The sequence below is a fragment of the Odontesthes bonariensis genome, chromosome 20 (assembly GCF_027942865.1).
Source record: "Odontesthes bonariensis isolate fOdoBon6 chromosome 20, fOdoBon6.hap1, whole genome shotgun sequence".
In the NCBI taxonomy this organism is placed as follows: Eukaryota; Metazoa; Chordata; class Actinopteri; order Atheriniformes; family Atherinopsidae; genus Odontesthes; species Odontesthes bonariensis.
This window is the reverse complement of record NC_134525.1, coordinates 2910549-2925733: the sequence shown is the minus strand read 5'-3', so window position 1 is coordinate 2925733 and position 15185 is coordinate 2910549. Positions and strand designations below refer to the sequence as shown.

The 15185-nt window shown below is 40.0% G+C and overlaps 1 protein-coding gene across 1 annotated transcript; it reads left to right on the top strand.

Moving 5' to 3' along the window:
- The first annotated feature begins 2108 nt into the window (after positions 1 to 2108).
- cyb5a (cytochrome b5 type A (microsomal)) lies at positions 2109 to 14249 on the top strand. The gene is made up of 5 exons (XM_075452482.1): positions 2109 to 2403; positions 6858 to 6986; positions 9437 to 9466; positions 9589 to 9623; positions 13197 to 14249. The coding sequence occupies exons 1-5, from the start codon at positions 2266 to 2268 to the stop codon at positions 13279 to 13281; spliced, it is 417 nt and encodes a 138-aa protein (XP_075308597.1). The 5' UTR covers positions 2109 to 2265; the 3' UTR covers positions 13282 to 14249.
- The last annotated feature ends 936 nt before the right edge of the window (positions 14250 to 15185 follow it).

Below are 15185 nucleotides of genomic sequence, written 5' to 3'. Positions count from 1 at the left end.
ATCAGAGAGTCTCCCAGCTATAGGCAGGAAGCTTACGGCCAATGGCAGCCCGAGGATCATGTGAAGGCGGAATCATTGGCGATTCCAGCCTCTCTGAGGCTCTGTGAAGCGAACACGTAAAAATATGACCTAACCGGAAGTGGGGATATATTCCTTCAAAATAAAAAAAATAATAAAAAAGAAGCTTAGATTACTGAATGAAACGATCCAAAACAGAACAAAATAAAGAGTTTAAAACCAGAAATTTGTCTGGTGCTGATTTGATAATGCTTTTTTATAAAGGACAATAATTAAATAATAATAATAATTAGATAAAAATAATTAAATAAAAGCTCAATAATTGGCCATGGGATTCAAATAATTGGCTGCAGCTGAATTAAAAAACAGACTGAAAAATCTGCCATACACGTACTTTATATGGGGTGGTTTTGGGAATGACTTTCGGCCAAAGATCAATTTTTTTTTCATTCATTGAAGGTTTTCTGTGCTAAACAATCACATAACATTCAACCTGCATCTGTTAAGCATGTATTATCTGTAAGATATTAAATCAAAACCTATGAGCTCCATGTTGAAATTTGCCCCTGGTCTCACGCTTCTGTGACAGTATCTTCAAACAAAGTAAACATTCACAAAAGTTTATTAGGGCTTTCTGCTGTTACTTCCTATCACTCTCGACCTGTGTTTGAGGATGCATCATTTGAAAGATATCAAAGGATTTTTGTCCCAAAAATTTCTCACATCTGCAGTCCTCTTATGGCTCACATCTGGTCTAAAAAGACTCTTAAACTCCCCCACAAATGGACCAAATATGCATTTTCTTTGGGACACTTTTCAGGCCCCTCTCTGTGGAACCAGCTGCCAGTAAATGTCCGGCAAGCAGACACCCTTTCCACTTTTAAATTGTTTTTGAATTGGCTCTATATGAATGAAAAGTGGTGAAAAGTTGCTTCTGTCGTGTTTTATTTGACATTTTGTACTGGATGTTCGTTGATATTACTCCGCCACCGCTAAGAAAATAGTGCGAGCATGAACGAGCTGCCAAATAAAACACGACAGAAGCAACTTTTCGCCACGAAATTTGATATGGATTACCAGTGCACACCAGTAACCACTCCGGTGAGTTGATGATTTTGAAAACGGACGTTTATTGTGCTTTTACGGACCTTTGTAGACATGCACATGACTTGCCGTTCTGAAGCAGGTTGAGAAGAATCAAAATTAGGCAAATACCGGAGACAGCAGTAAACATCAAAAAAGCGGTGAGGGGGGTTCTAAAACATTGCAGACGACTCAGAAAAGAGGCTTAATGTTGAAAATACCGGAGTTCCCCTTTAAAACTTTCCTTTTTAATAAAGCTTATAGTTAGGAAATAATTTTCCTAACTATAATACTATAATTTTCTAAAACCTATACTAAAAATGATAATTTTCCTAATAAATTTCCTATTTTCAGGTTTGAAAATAATTTTGATTACAATGAATTGAATTCCAATTGGCTTGAATTGGACTTTATTATTTAAGTGCCTTGAGATGACATTTGTTGTATTTAGCGCTATATAAATAAACTGAATTGAATTGAATTGAATCCAAAAGTGTCTGCTATTTGGGTTGTAATGACAGACATTTAGAGATAAAGATGTAAAATGCTTCTTCTTCCAAAAATTCAATGGGAAAATCGATTGAAAAGCACTTAACGAGCCCCAAAATGCATTTTAAAAATGCCATAAAAGCTGTATTTTAAACAGGACCTTGATAAAAAATGACATAACTGTCTTCAGCAGACATGTGTTATGAATTTTTGGCCTCGCAGAGACCACAAATTCAATGGGAAAATCGATTGAAAAGCACTTAACGAGCCAAAAATGCCAAAAACTGCCCTATTTTGGAGGCCTCATTCAAAGTTTTTATGTGACAGGAGACTCTCAACTTCAACTGAACTAAAGGGTTTGTTGATAGGGCGGGCAGTAGATTGGCACCCATCAAAATATCTTCATAATTTTTTCTAGTTCTAAATAGAACCAATAATATTGATGTTATGCAGCTTGTTTTAGGGTTTTATTTTGAAGGCGGAAAGCGGAAGCTCGCGGTCGTCCCGGTAACTGTCCCAGTGATGAGCTCACAGCGCTGAAACTCGTTTGGGACAGTTTCTGGGTTAAATGTCGGGGAGTTTGTGCGGAGTCACGGTCCGGACGCACTCCCTGGGATTACATAAGCCCTCACAGGCCGAGCTGCTGCCACACTGCCCGACTCTCCAGCGACACAAATGGGTGAAAAAGGGGAGCAGAGCCCCGCCGGAGTGAAATACTACAGACTGTCAGAGATAGAGGAGCAGAACTCCTTCAAATCTACCTGGATCATCATCCACAACAAAGTCTACGATGTCACCAAGTTTCTGGAGGAGGTGAGGGGCTTTTTTTTCTGCTTCTTTATTTATTACAGCAACCTGAAAGAGGAAATCAGCCAAAAAAACAGGGAAATCCAGCAGGTAAAAACAACCAAACAGCTGTTTTATTCAGTAGGAAACATCCTGAAAGTGTTTGCGTTGTTCGCTGCTTTAAATGTGAACCTTTTTGGGGCTTAAAATCTGGAGGAAAATCCACAGTTTGAGTTGAGACCAGGGGCGTCACTGGAGATTTCAGGTCTGCGGGGCCCGGGCCCCCTGCTGAAACTTAAAACATCAGGTAAAAAGTGTTTCAGGTGTAAAAATGAGCAAATGCAACCTGAGGAAATTCACTGCAGGTGTGGTCTCTGTTAGACCAAAGAGGATTTGCATGGCTTTAAACGTCCCTCGGATGTTTTTCTGAGTTTCTGCAGAGGACAGATCACAGAGTTTGGCTCATTTTCCTGCAAACCGATGTCCTAATATCACCAAACTTTGGTTTAAAAGCACTGTTTCTAAACGATATTTATACTGAATGGTATTTGTGAACAGCGCTGGGTTCACACATGCTGATATTAAAATATTAAAACACCCGTAACCGTTAATAAATGTAGGGGAAAACAGCCACAAACGGCAGGAAATTCAGACGTTACTCTAACTTCAAAAGGCTCAGTTTTTGTTTTTTTTTACTGCTGGCATTGATTTAAGCAAATCAAACACAACAATGACTCTGTAGCTTAAAGGAGACACTTTATGCCTTTTTAATTAAAGGAAATGTCTGTAATATCTCCTCATAACGAAATGCTACACGTAGTTATAAAGCAACACGTTTAATATCAGTGTAATAAGTCATAAAAGCCCGGGCATATAACTGCAGAACATAAACGCACCAGAGGTGGGTACAGCAGCCAAAAGTACCGTTACTTTAGAATAATATGACTCCAGTAAAAGTAAAAAGTAGTCATCCAGATAATTACTTGAGTAAGAGGTGAAAAAACTACTCGAGTACTGAGTAACTGTTGAGTAACGTCTGATTTATTTGTTAACACAAGCATTCAATCAGACAGACAAAAATACTAAATAATCATCTTTAGGCCAATTAGAGTTCATCCAATTGATAAAATAAATTAAAATGAATTAATTAATTACAAAATAGCTTAAATTAAAATAATCCAGGTAAATTCAAGAACTTCAATAAAGAATAAAAGAGACTTAGGAAATGTTTAAAACATATGTAACCCATATGTAACCTAAAAAACAAACATTCACCTATCCATGGGGGGAAAAACGAGTTTAGGAAACTTAGCGCTACATGTTTCCTCAAGTTAGATGTTGAGTTTCTGCTGAAATGTGCGTTTGTTTTGGTTGACGCAGAAGACACATAATGTAGCTGCTGTTTCTCACTCTTTGTAAGGTAAACATGCTTTCAGTATGAGGCCTCGTCTGCGTCTTCATTTCCCACCGTTGGTTCTGACATCTTTCATCTGTTTCTTTGTTTGTTTGCTACGACTGCTAATGCTAAAGCTAACCCGTCCCGCCGCTGAGATTGAGTACGGTCACGTGACCAGACTGCACGGCTGCGTCTGATTGGTGGAACACAGTCAGGTGGTAGAGCCTTTGGCGGAAGTCTCTCTCTCTGTCAGAATAAAGAAGAGAAGTAACCTGCTCATTGTAGCCTAATGTAGCGGAGTAAGAGGACAGTTTCTGCTGCACACATCTACTCAAGGAAAAGTAAAAAGTATAGAGATTTAAAACTACTCCTGGAAGTATAATGTTTTCAAAAAACTTACTCAAGTAAATGTAACTCGTTACTACCCACCTCTGGTCCCCACTGAGAGCATTTCATCTATTATGAGCTGCTTACTTTTAGAAACGGGCCAACAAAGGGGCTCGTTTCTGTGTTCCGGGGCTGGATGGAGGCCGATGGCCGCCCTTCCTGGTTCTGTTATAAGCAAGTTTTTCTCCCCACCTTCGCCTCGTCCACGCTCTATTGTTTTCCTTGAATTGTCTTGAATTGGTGCTAAGTCCATTTAGTTGGTTTAATAACTCAAAATGCGTCTTTTTCTGTGAGCAGACGTGCTAGTTACTTATGTAACCAGTTTAACTAGTCTCTGAGGAGTGATAAATCTTTGTGGCAGTATTTAGTTCCCAGGTGGGTCAATTAGCCATTTAAGTTGTCTTTGTTCTTTAGCTGTAAATATTCGGTCGTTTCATAGTAACAAATAAGACTAGTTGTTTCCTGGCTGCTGCTGGTTAGTTAGAGAGCTGGTTGTGATAGTAATTAGTTATTTATCTCACCGGCTTTGTGTTCGGGGTAGTTTTGCTGGCGCGTCTAACTGGTTGGAAATGAGGCAGCTGGTAAGCTGCTTGGGCTGTAAAGTGGAAGTATGCTTAAAGGCTACAGCTTAGTTAGTTAAATCTGAATGCTTTGCAGCTTTTCTGGTTAGTAGTTCAGTTGGTGAACTGAGTTTTTCACTCGTGCACACGGAGGAACCTCTAACACACAAAGAAGAACACTCTGTTTGGACTTTGGAGCCGTGGCTTCAGTCAGAAGGATTGTTCAGGCTGTGCAGAGGTGAACGGCTTGTTGATATGTTACCGATCAGATTAAAACCTTTAGACCCAATAAGCTGCCTGAATCCAGCTGTTTCTTGGCAGCTGTGCAGAGGTGAACGGCTTGTTTTAATGTGTTACTATGAGTCACTGCCAGGACGCTGGGATCGGTCTTAATCAGGGACACGGAGAAGCAGGACAGTTGGAAATAAAGACGTGGATTAGTTACCCCCAAACATCTGTAATGTCAGGTGGGGGTGGGGGTGGGGGGACACGGATGCGGACTCAGATGTAAAAAGGCACAACTTGGATTTATTCACGAGAAACAAAGTTCAAACAAAAGACGCGGCTGAGCCGGATATCAGAAAACTTAAACTGTGGAATAAGTACTTGAATAATAATTGCGACAAAACAAAAACAAAAGACTTGACATAGCATGGATACATACTTAAAGGGACAGTTCGCCTCTTTAGACATGAAGCTGTGTAACATCCCATATCAGCAGCATCATTTCTGAACATCTTCTTACCCCCTGCTGCGTCCTGTGAGCAGAGTTCCAGCCTCGTTTTGGTGCTGATGAAGGTAGTCCGGCTAGTTGGCTGGGGTTTAAAAAATAAAGCGTTTTGCTTCTCAGAACAATATGCGTTCAAAAGAGTAATACATTTGCATCACAAAATCGTTTTGCATGAAAAAGTCAGACCTCGCATCGCTTGGCGCTATTTTTGCCTCCCTTGATATCACTGCCTGCTGTGCAGACCGAGCAGCAAACACCAGCCAAGCGATGCGAGGTCTGACTTTCATGCAAAACGATACTTTATTCATCCCCCAGTGGGGGAAATTCAAATTAGTCAAGTAGCTCAAATTTAAAAAAAATATTTACAATGATTGTATTAACAACAACAATAATAATACCAATTCTAGTAAAAATACTACTACTACTACTACTACTAACTAATAATAAAAATACATGACTAAGGTGATGGCAAAGCAACAGAAACTACGGGGAAAACATGGCTAAACTAAAAACTAAATCAAATCAAATCGTCAAATCAAATCAAATTTATTTATATAGCACATTTCATGTACAAACAATTCAAAGTGCTTCACATAAAATAAAAGCATTGCAGCAGGGAGTGGAAGAAGCATTAAAAATACATAAAAGAATATAAAGAGAAACAAATAAAATCATTTAAATTAATTTAAAAACAAGCAACAGTCCAGATAAGTTCAAAGATAGCGTGCAGATTTCATGCATAGACACATGAGAACAGAAATGTTTTTAACCTGGATTTAAAAATGTCTCCATTTGGTGAAAGTTTAATCTCCACTGGCAGTTTGTTCCACTTGTTTGCAGCATAACAGCTAAATGCTGCTTCTCCATGTTTAGTCTGGACTCTGGACTGGACCAGCTGACCTGAGTCCTTGGATCTAAGAGCTCTGCTGGCTTTATATTCTCTGAACAGATCACAGATTGGAAACCATCAGCAGGCTTTTAAAATCTATTCTGTGACGGACTGGAAGCCAGAGTAAAGACTTTAAAGCTGCTGTGATGTGTTCAGATCTCTTAGTCCGGGTTAAAACTCCAGCAGCAGCGTTCTGGATGAGCTGCAGATGTTTAATGCTCTTTTTGGGAAGTCCAGTTTAAAGAGCGTTACAGTGATGGAGTCTACTGGAGATGAGTGCATGGATGAGTTTCTCCTGGTCTAAACTTGGACTTAAAAACTAAGACATGATTAAGACATAAAACACCAAACTAAAACCTCCCATGGGCGTGACATGTGAGCGTCTGTGGGAGGTTGGTGCCGTCAGGACGCCATAAAGGCTGTGTGTGTGTGTGTGTGTGTGTGTGTGTGTGTGTGTGTGTGTGTGTGTGTGTGTGTGTGTGTGTGTGTGTGCGTGTGTGTGTGTGTGTGTGGCGGCAGCACCCCGGAGGAGAGGAGGTGCTCAGGGAGCAGGCGGGGGGGAACGCCACCGAGAGCTTCGAGGACGTGGGACATTCCAGCGATGCCAGAGAGATGGCGAGCAGCATGGTGATCGGAGAGGTGCACCCGGTCAGTCCGTGCGTGTGTGTTATAGTGTGTGTTTTTTTTTGTGTTTTCAAAGTGTGTGTGTGTTCAAAGCGTGTGTGTGTTCAAAGTGTGTGTGTGTTCAAAGCGTGTGCGTGTTAAACGTGTGTGTGTGTGTTCAAAGTGTGTGTTTTCAAAGTGTGTGTGTGTGTTCAAAGTGTGTGTGTTCAAAGTGTGTGTGTGTTCAACGTGTGTGTGTGTTCAAAGCGTGTGCGTGTTAAACGTGTGTGTGTGTGTTCAAAGTGTGTGTTTTCAAAGTGTGTGTGTGTGTTCAAAGTGTGTGTGTTCAAAGTGTGTGTGTGTTCAACGTGTGTGTGTGTTCAAAGCGTGTGCGTGTTAAACGTGTGTGTGTGTGTTCAAAGTGTGTGTTTTCAAAGTGTGTGTGTGTGTTCAAAGTGTGTGTGTTCAAAGTGTGTGTGTGTTCAACGTGTGTGTGTGTTCAAAGCGTGTGTGTGTGTGTGTGTTCAAAGTGTGTGTGTGTGTTCAAAGTGTGTGTTTTCAAAGTGTGTGTGTGTGTTCAAAGTGTGTGTGTTCAAAGTGTGTGTGTGTTCAACGTGTGTGTGTGTTCAAAGCGTGTGTGTGTGTTATAGTGTGTGTGTGTGTGTGTTATAGTGTGTGTGTGTGTGTGTGTGTGTGTGTTTTAAAGTGTGTGTGTGTGTTCAACATGTGTGTGTGTGTGTGTTATAGTGTGTGTGTGTTTTAAAGTGTGTGTGTGTGTTCAACATGTGTGTGTGTGTGTGTGTGTTATAATGTGTGTGTGTGTGTTTTAAAGTGTGTGTGTGTGTTCAACGTCTGTGCGTGTGTTTTTTTTGTGTGTTCAAAGTGTGTGTGTGTGTGTGTGTGTTTAACGTGTGTGTGTGTGTGTTATAGTGTGTGTGTGTGTGTGTGTTTTAAAGTGTGTGTGTGTGTGTTCAACATGTGTGTGTGTGTGTTATAGTGTGTGTGTGTGTGTGTGTGTGTGTGTGTTATAGTGTGTGTGTGTGTTTTAAAGTGTGTGTGTGTGTGTTCAACATGTGTGTGTGTGTGTTATAGTGTGTGTGTGTGTGTGTGTGTGTGTGTTATAGTGTGTGTGTGTGTTTTAAAGTGTGTGTGTGTTCAACATGTGTGTGTGTGTGTTATAGTGTGTGTGTGTGTGTGTGTGTGTGTTATAGTGTGTGTGTGTTTTAAAGTGTGTGTGTGTGTTCAACGTGTGTGCGTGTGGTTTTTTTGTGTGTTCAAAGTGTGTGTGTGTTCAACGTGTGTGTGTGTGTTCAAAGTGTGTGTGTCTAACGTGTGTGTGTTTTAAAGTGTGTGTTTTATAGTGTGTGTATTTAACGTGTGTGTGTTTTAAAGTGTGTGTGTTCAGCATGTGTGTGTGTGTTCAAAGTGTGTGTGTTTAACGTGTGTGTGTTTTAAAGTGTGTGTTTTATAGTGTGTGTGTTCAAAGTGTGTGTGTTGAACGTGTGTGTGTTTTAAAGTGTGTGTTTTATACTGTGTGTGTTCAGCATGTGTGTGTGTGTGTGTGTTCAAACTGTGTGTGTGTGTTCAAAGTGTGTGTGTTCAGCATGTGTGTGTGTGTGTTCAAACTGTGTGTGTGTGTTCAAAGCGTGTGTATGTGTGTGTGTGTGTGTGTGTGTGTGTGTGTGTGTGTGTGTGTGTTTTAAAGTGTGTGTGTTTAACGTGTGTGTGTTTTATAGTGTGTGTGTTCAGCATGTATGTATGTGTGTTATAAACTGTGTGTGTGTGTGTGTTTTAAAGTGTGTGTGTGTATGTTTTAAAGTGTGTGTGTGTTATAGTGTGTGTGTGTGTGTGTTCAACGTGTGTGTGTGTTATAGTGTGTGTGTGTTATAGTGTGTGTGTGTTTAAAGTGTGTGTGTTATAGTGTGTGTGTGTGTGTGTTCAAAGTGTGTGTTCAAAGTGTTTGTGTGTTCAAACTGTGTGTGTTTTCAAAGTGTGTGTGTGTGTGTTTTCAACGTGTGTGTGTGTGTTTGTGTGTTCAAAGTGTGTGTCTTTAACATGTGTGTGTGTTTTATAGTGTGTGTGTTCAAAGTGTGTGTGTGTGTGTGTGTGTGTGTTTCTTATAGTGTGTGTGTTCAAAGTGTGTGTGTGTGTGTTTTAAAGTGTGTGTGTGTGTGTGTGTTTTAAAGTGTGTGTGTGTGTTTAATGTGTGTGTGTGTGTTTTAAAGTGTGTGTGTGTGTTTAATGTGTGTGTGTGTGTGTGTTTTAAAGTGTGTGTGTTTTAAAGTGTGTGTGTGTGTGTTTTAAAGTGTGTGTGTGTGTGTGTGTGTTTTAAAGTGTGTGTGTGTGTTTAATGTGTGTGTGTGTGTGTGTTTTAAAGTGTGTGTGTTTTATAGTGTGTGTGTGTGTGTGTTTTAAAGTGTGTGTGTTCAAAGTAAATATCAGTGCCGACACACTCGGTGTGAGCGTAATGATGAACAGTGTGTGTCTGTCTGCAGGACGACCAGGACAAGATCTCCAAACCTGAGGTGAGTGAAGCAGGTGACTCAGAATGATGGAAAACGGTCAGGTGCATTGTGGGAAATGTAGGATGTCGTGAAGTGATGTCACGTCTCTCTGTTGAGTCTCATCATGTGCGTTTGTTTTACAGGAAACTCTGGTGACCACTGTGATGGAGGAGAGCAGGTGCACACACACACACACACACACACACACACACACACACGCATACACACCTGGTTTTAACCTTTTTTTACCATTAAAGTGAAACTCTTCTGCTTCATCACTACTCCGACATCAGTGGATGTTAGATGGTTAGTTGGGTATATAGTTAGTTGGTTCGAGAGTTAGTTGGTCAGATAGTTAGTTGATTAGAGGGTTAGTTAGTTAGATAGTCAGTTGGTCAGAGAGTTAGTTGGGTTAGATAGTTAGTTGGTTCGAGAGTTAGTTGGTTAGAGAGGTAGTTGGTTAGAGAGTTAGTTGGGTTAGATGGTTAGTTGGTCATATAGTTAGTTGGTTAGAGAGTTAGTTGGGTTAGAGAGTTAGTTGGTTAGAGAGTTAGATAGATAGTTAGTTGGTTAGATATTTAGTTGGGTTAGATAGTTAGGTTAGTCAGTCAGTTGGTTAGAGAGTTAGTTGGGTTAGAGAGTTAGTTGGTTAGAGGTAGTTGGTTAGAGTTATTTGGGTTAGAGAGTTAGTTGGTTAGATAGTTAGTTGGTTAGAGAGTTAGATAGATAGTTAGTTGGTTAGATATTTAGTTGGGTTAGATAGTTAGGTTAGTCAGTCAGTTGGTTAGAGAGTTAGTTGGGTTGGATAGTTAGGTTAGTCAGTCAGTTGGTTAGAAAGTTAGTTGGGTTAGATAGTTAGTTGGTTTGAGAGTTAGTTGGGTTAGATAGTTAGGTTAGTCAGTCAGTTGGGTTAGAGAGTTAGTTGGTTAGAGAGTTAGTTGGGTTAGATAGTTAGGTTAGTCAGTTAGTTGGGTTAGAGAGTTAGTTGGTCAGATAGATAGTTGGTTAGATAGTTAGTTGGGTTAGATAGTTAGTTGGGTTAGATAGTTAGTTGGGTTAGAGAGTTAGTTGGGTTAGAGAGTAAGTTGATTAGAGGGTTAGTTGGTTAGAGAGTTAGTTGGTCAGATAGTTAGTTGGGTTAGATAGTTAGTTGGGTTAGATAGTCAGTTAGGTTAGTCAGTCCATTGGTTAGAGAGTTAGCTGGGTTAGATAGTTAGTTGGGTTAGATAGTTAGCTGGGTTGGATAGTTAGTTGGGTTAGAGAGTTAGTTGAGTTAGATAGTTGGGTTACATAGTTTGTTGGAGGGTTAGTTGGGTTAGAGAGTTAGCTGGGTTAGATAGTTAGTTGGTTAGATATTTAGTTGGGTTAGATAGTTCGGTTAGTCAGTCAGTTGGTTAGAGAGTTAGTTGGGTTAGATATCTAGTTGGTTAGATAGTTAGTTGGGTTAGATAGTTAGTTAGGTTAGTCAGTCAGTTGGTTAGAGAGTTCGTTGGATTAGTCAGTTGATCAGATAGTTAGTTGGTTCGAGAGTTAGTTGGTTAGATAGTTAGTAGGGTTACATAGTTAGTTAGGTTAGTCAGTCAGTTGGATTAGTCAGTTAGTTGGTCAGATATTTAGTTGGTTCGAGAGTTAGTTGGTTAGAGAGGTAGTTGGTTAGAGTTATTTGGGTTAGATGGTTAGTTGATTAGAGAGTTAGTTGGTTAAATAGTTAGTTGGTTAGAGAGTTAGATAGTTAGTTGGTTAGATAGTTAGTTGGGTTAGAGAGTTAGTTGGGTTAGAGAGTTAGTTGGTCAGATAGATAGTTGTTAGATAGTTAGTTGGTTAGATAGTTAGTTGGGTTAGAGAGTTAGTTGGGCTAGAGAGTTATTTGGTCAGATAGATAGTTGTTAGATAGTTAGTTGGGTTAGATAGTTAGTTTGGTTAGATAGTTGGTTAGATATTTAGTTGGGTTAGTTAGTTAGGTAAGTCAGTTGGTTAGATAGATAGTTGGTTTGATAGTTAGTTGGGTTAGATAGTTAGTTGGTTAGAGAGTTAGTTGGGTTAGAGAGTTAGTTGGTCAGATAGTTAGTTGGTTAGAGAGGTAGTTAAGTTAGAGAGTTAGTTGGGTTAGAGAGTTAGTTGGTCAGATAGATAGTTGGTTAGATAGTTAGTTGGGTTAGAGAGTTAGTTGATTAGAGGGTTAGTTGGTTAGAGATTTAGTTGAGTTTGATAGTTAGTTGGGTTAGATAGTCAGTTAGGTCAGTCAGTTGGTTAGAGAGTTAGCTGGGTTAGATAGTTAGTTGCGTTGGATAGTTAGCTGGGTTAGAGAGTTAGTTGATTAGAGGGTTAGTTGTTAGAGAGTTAGTTGAGTTAGATAGTTAGTTGGGTTACATAGTTTGCTGGGTTAGATAGTTAGTTGGGTTAGATAGTCAGTTAGGTTAGTCAGTCCGTTGGTTAGAGAGTTATCTTGGTTAGATAGTTGGGTTAGATAGTTAGCTTGGTTAGATAATTAGCTGGGTTAGATAGTTAGTTGGTTAGATATTCAGTTGGGTTAGATAGTAAGTTAGGTCAGTCAGTTGGTTAGAGAGTTAGTTGGTTAGAGAGTTAGGTGGGTTAGATAGTTAGTTTGTTAGAGGGTTAGTTGGGTTAGAGAGTTAGCTGGGTTAGTCAGTCAGTTGGTTAGAGAGTTAGTTGGATTAGTCAGTTGATCAGATAGTTGGTTCGAGAGTTAGTTGGTTAGATAGTTAGTTCGGTTAGATACTTAGCTGGGTTAGATAGTTAGTTGGGTTAGTCAGTAAGTTGGTCAGATAGTTAGTTAGTTAGTTAGTTAGTTAGTTAGTTAGTTAGTTGGGTTAGATAGTTAGTTGGTTAACTAGCGATAGTTAGTAGTGAGTAGAATACTTAACGAGCTGTCTCTTTGTTCCAGATCATGATGTAACTGGATGTTTGGTTGTTTTAGCTTGGTTAGTTTTTTCTGTCAAGTTAGCATTCTGATTATTTATGATTACATTTAACCAGTTTATGGCTAACCTGGGTGGATAAATGGGTTGATAAATAGTCTGTTACGTCGTTAACTACTTGTCTGCGTTTCTATACCAGTAGGTTAACATGCTATTTGTTTTATTTGGTCATCAGTTAGGGATCTAACAGAATGTTTAGCTTTTAGTTATCGCCTGCTAATCTAGTTAGTTAATCAAGTATACAGTTAACGTTATAACTACATACTGTGACGGTTCTCTGATTAGTTTGTTTTCTGATTAGAGTTTTCTGTCACGTAAATCAACAGACTGACAGTCAGTCAATCAGTTAGTTAGTTAGTTAGTTAGTCAGTCAGTCAGTCAGTTAGTTAATTCGTCAGTCAGTCCATTAGTTAGTTAGTTAGTTAGTTAGTTAGTTAGTTAGTTAGTTAGTTAGTTAGTTAGTTTAGTTAGTCAATCAGTCAGTTAGTTAGTTCGTCAATTAGTCAGCCAGTCAGTTAGTTAGTTAGTCAGTCAGTTAGTCAATCAGTGAGTCAATCAGTCAGTTAGTTAGTTAGTTAGTCAGTTAGTTAGTCAATCAGTTAGTCAATCAGTCAGTTAGTTAGTCAGTCAGTCAGTTAATTAGTCAGTTAGTTAGTCAATCAGTCAGTTAATTAGTCAGTTAGTTAGTTAGTTAGTTAGTTAGTTAGTTAGTTAGTTAGTTAGTTAGTCAGTTAGTCAATCAGTTAGTCAATCAGTTAGTTAGTTAGTTAGTTAGTTAGTTAGTTAGTTAACTATGTTGCTCTGTCTTCCAGCTGGTGGACCAACTTGGTGATCCCTGCACTTGCAGCCGCCATCGTCACGCTGATATACCGCATCTACACCACAGAACGCGAGTGACATCATCAGACACGCAGATGTGATGTCATCACCAGGTGACAGCGGTGCATCGATGCTGTGGCTCCTCCCGGCGTAGAGCGGCGTTTCTAGAGCAGACGAGCAGCTGCTGCGGACCAACGACCTCCCGACATTAAACACTCGATCTGTTCCAGATCTCCGACTCTACGCTGCCTCGCCGTCAGTCCTGAAACTCCCAGAATTCATTTCTTCCCGTTTAACCAACCAATCAGATCGCATTACGATAATGAAGTAATTTATGTACGGCATTTTGAAATACTGATGTTGAATTGAATCTTTATGATCTGAATCTTGCACAGATGCACTGGATGTATAATTTTTTGTGTCTTTTTGTATCCTCGTACCTGAATGTAAACGGGTTTAAAGGTGCAGTCCGCAGCTAGCTCGTCCCACTGCAGAAAGCTCACATCCGTCACTCGTGTTTGTCTGTTTTCCTCGATGCTGCTGATCTCAGCGTGAAGTTGAAATGTGAAGGGAAGATGGACACCTGACCAGACCACGTAGTTTAAAACAGCTAAAGCTGCTTCTGTCCAGTCAAACTTCAGATATCTGCAGCAGTTTAATAAAAACGGAAGGTGTTCCGTTAAAGCACGACGTCTGCTCTTTAATCTTCAAGCCCACAGTGCTGAAATTATTCATTAATTCACAGGAAAACAGAGAGCTCAGTAAAGTATAACATTTCCATCCGATCGTCTCTTCAGTGATGAGGAGAGAATTAGGGCTGATTTTTCTTGTCATTCCTCCCTGAGGTGGTGCTCAGTGTGCAGGGAATCAAACTTCAGTTAAACCGTGAACCTCTACGTGCTGCAGCACCAACTAAAAGTGCCTTTTCAAGGACCGTCTGACGCGTGCAGCTCATGTGATGATGTCAAGGATCTCCTGCAGGTCCAGAACCAGTAAACAGAGCCAGTCTGACTGCTTTTTAATGCAATAAAAGTGATTAACTCGTCCTCTCTGCTTTTGTCCTGATTGCTGTCAGAAATGTCTGTTTTTAGGCGGTCACATCAGATCATGTGACCTGGGAAACTGTCCTCCCGTTTGCAGGAGACGGCGCTCTTCAGCTCCAACCTGTGACCTCTGTTGGTGGAAGTCATTTTAAAAAGCCATGTCAGAAAAATAAAGATTCTGCTGCTCAGCGATAATCTGTATCTGAGGTTGAAGGTGTGCCGCTGCTCCAGTTTGATCTGAGGCAGAGGTCGACGGCTTCATGGGATGAAAAGTGCGCCACACTGTGGACGCACTGCACACAGATTACAGATCCTGGTAACGTTCCCTAAATGCTGCGACCACACTTTACACAGCTAATTCCATCATTTCGCATCACACTTGCTTTGCCAGGGGAAGCTTAAGCCTGAGCTGGAGAAGCTATTGTTCTGTAACGGATGTTTCATTTGCACTAAACTATAGAAAGAGCTGATTGCTATTTATTTTTAAAGTCTACAAACCAAGCTAATGAAGCTATTGTTTTTTTCTCAATTTCAGCTCCTTTATTATTTAATATTTATTTTATTTTACGTTGGATTTTGACTGACTGAACCAGTTACACTTGTTATATTTTCATGGTTTTACTGGTGCAGAATTATTAGATAAATAAGTAATTCAGTACATTTATATCCGTTTATTTGTTTTTTAAAAAACAGTCTGATGCTGTCTTGCACACAAAGAATGATCCCAGTCTGTTCCACACGAGGAAACTTACCGTTTGTTACCATAATTCTGCCGTTTTTCTGTATCGGAGGTGAAAAAAGCGGATCGGTGCATCCGGCAACATGTTGGATTCATGTGCAGCAGCTGATTCCATCATTTCAGGAGAAGCTCGTCTGCTTTACTTAAAGTTCTGTGAGGAAAGAAGCTGACGGGGAACTGGAGCTTTAACATCATGAGTC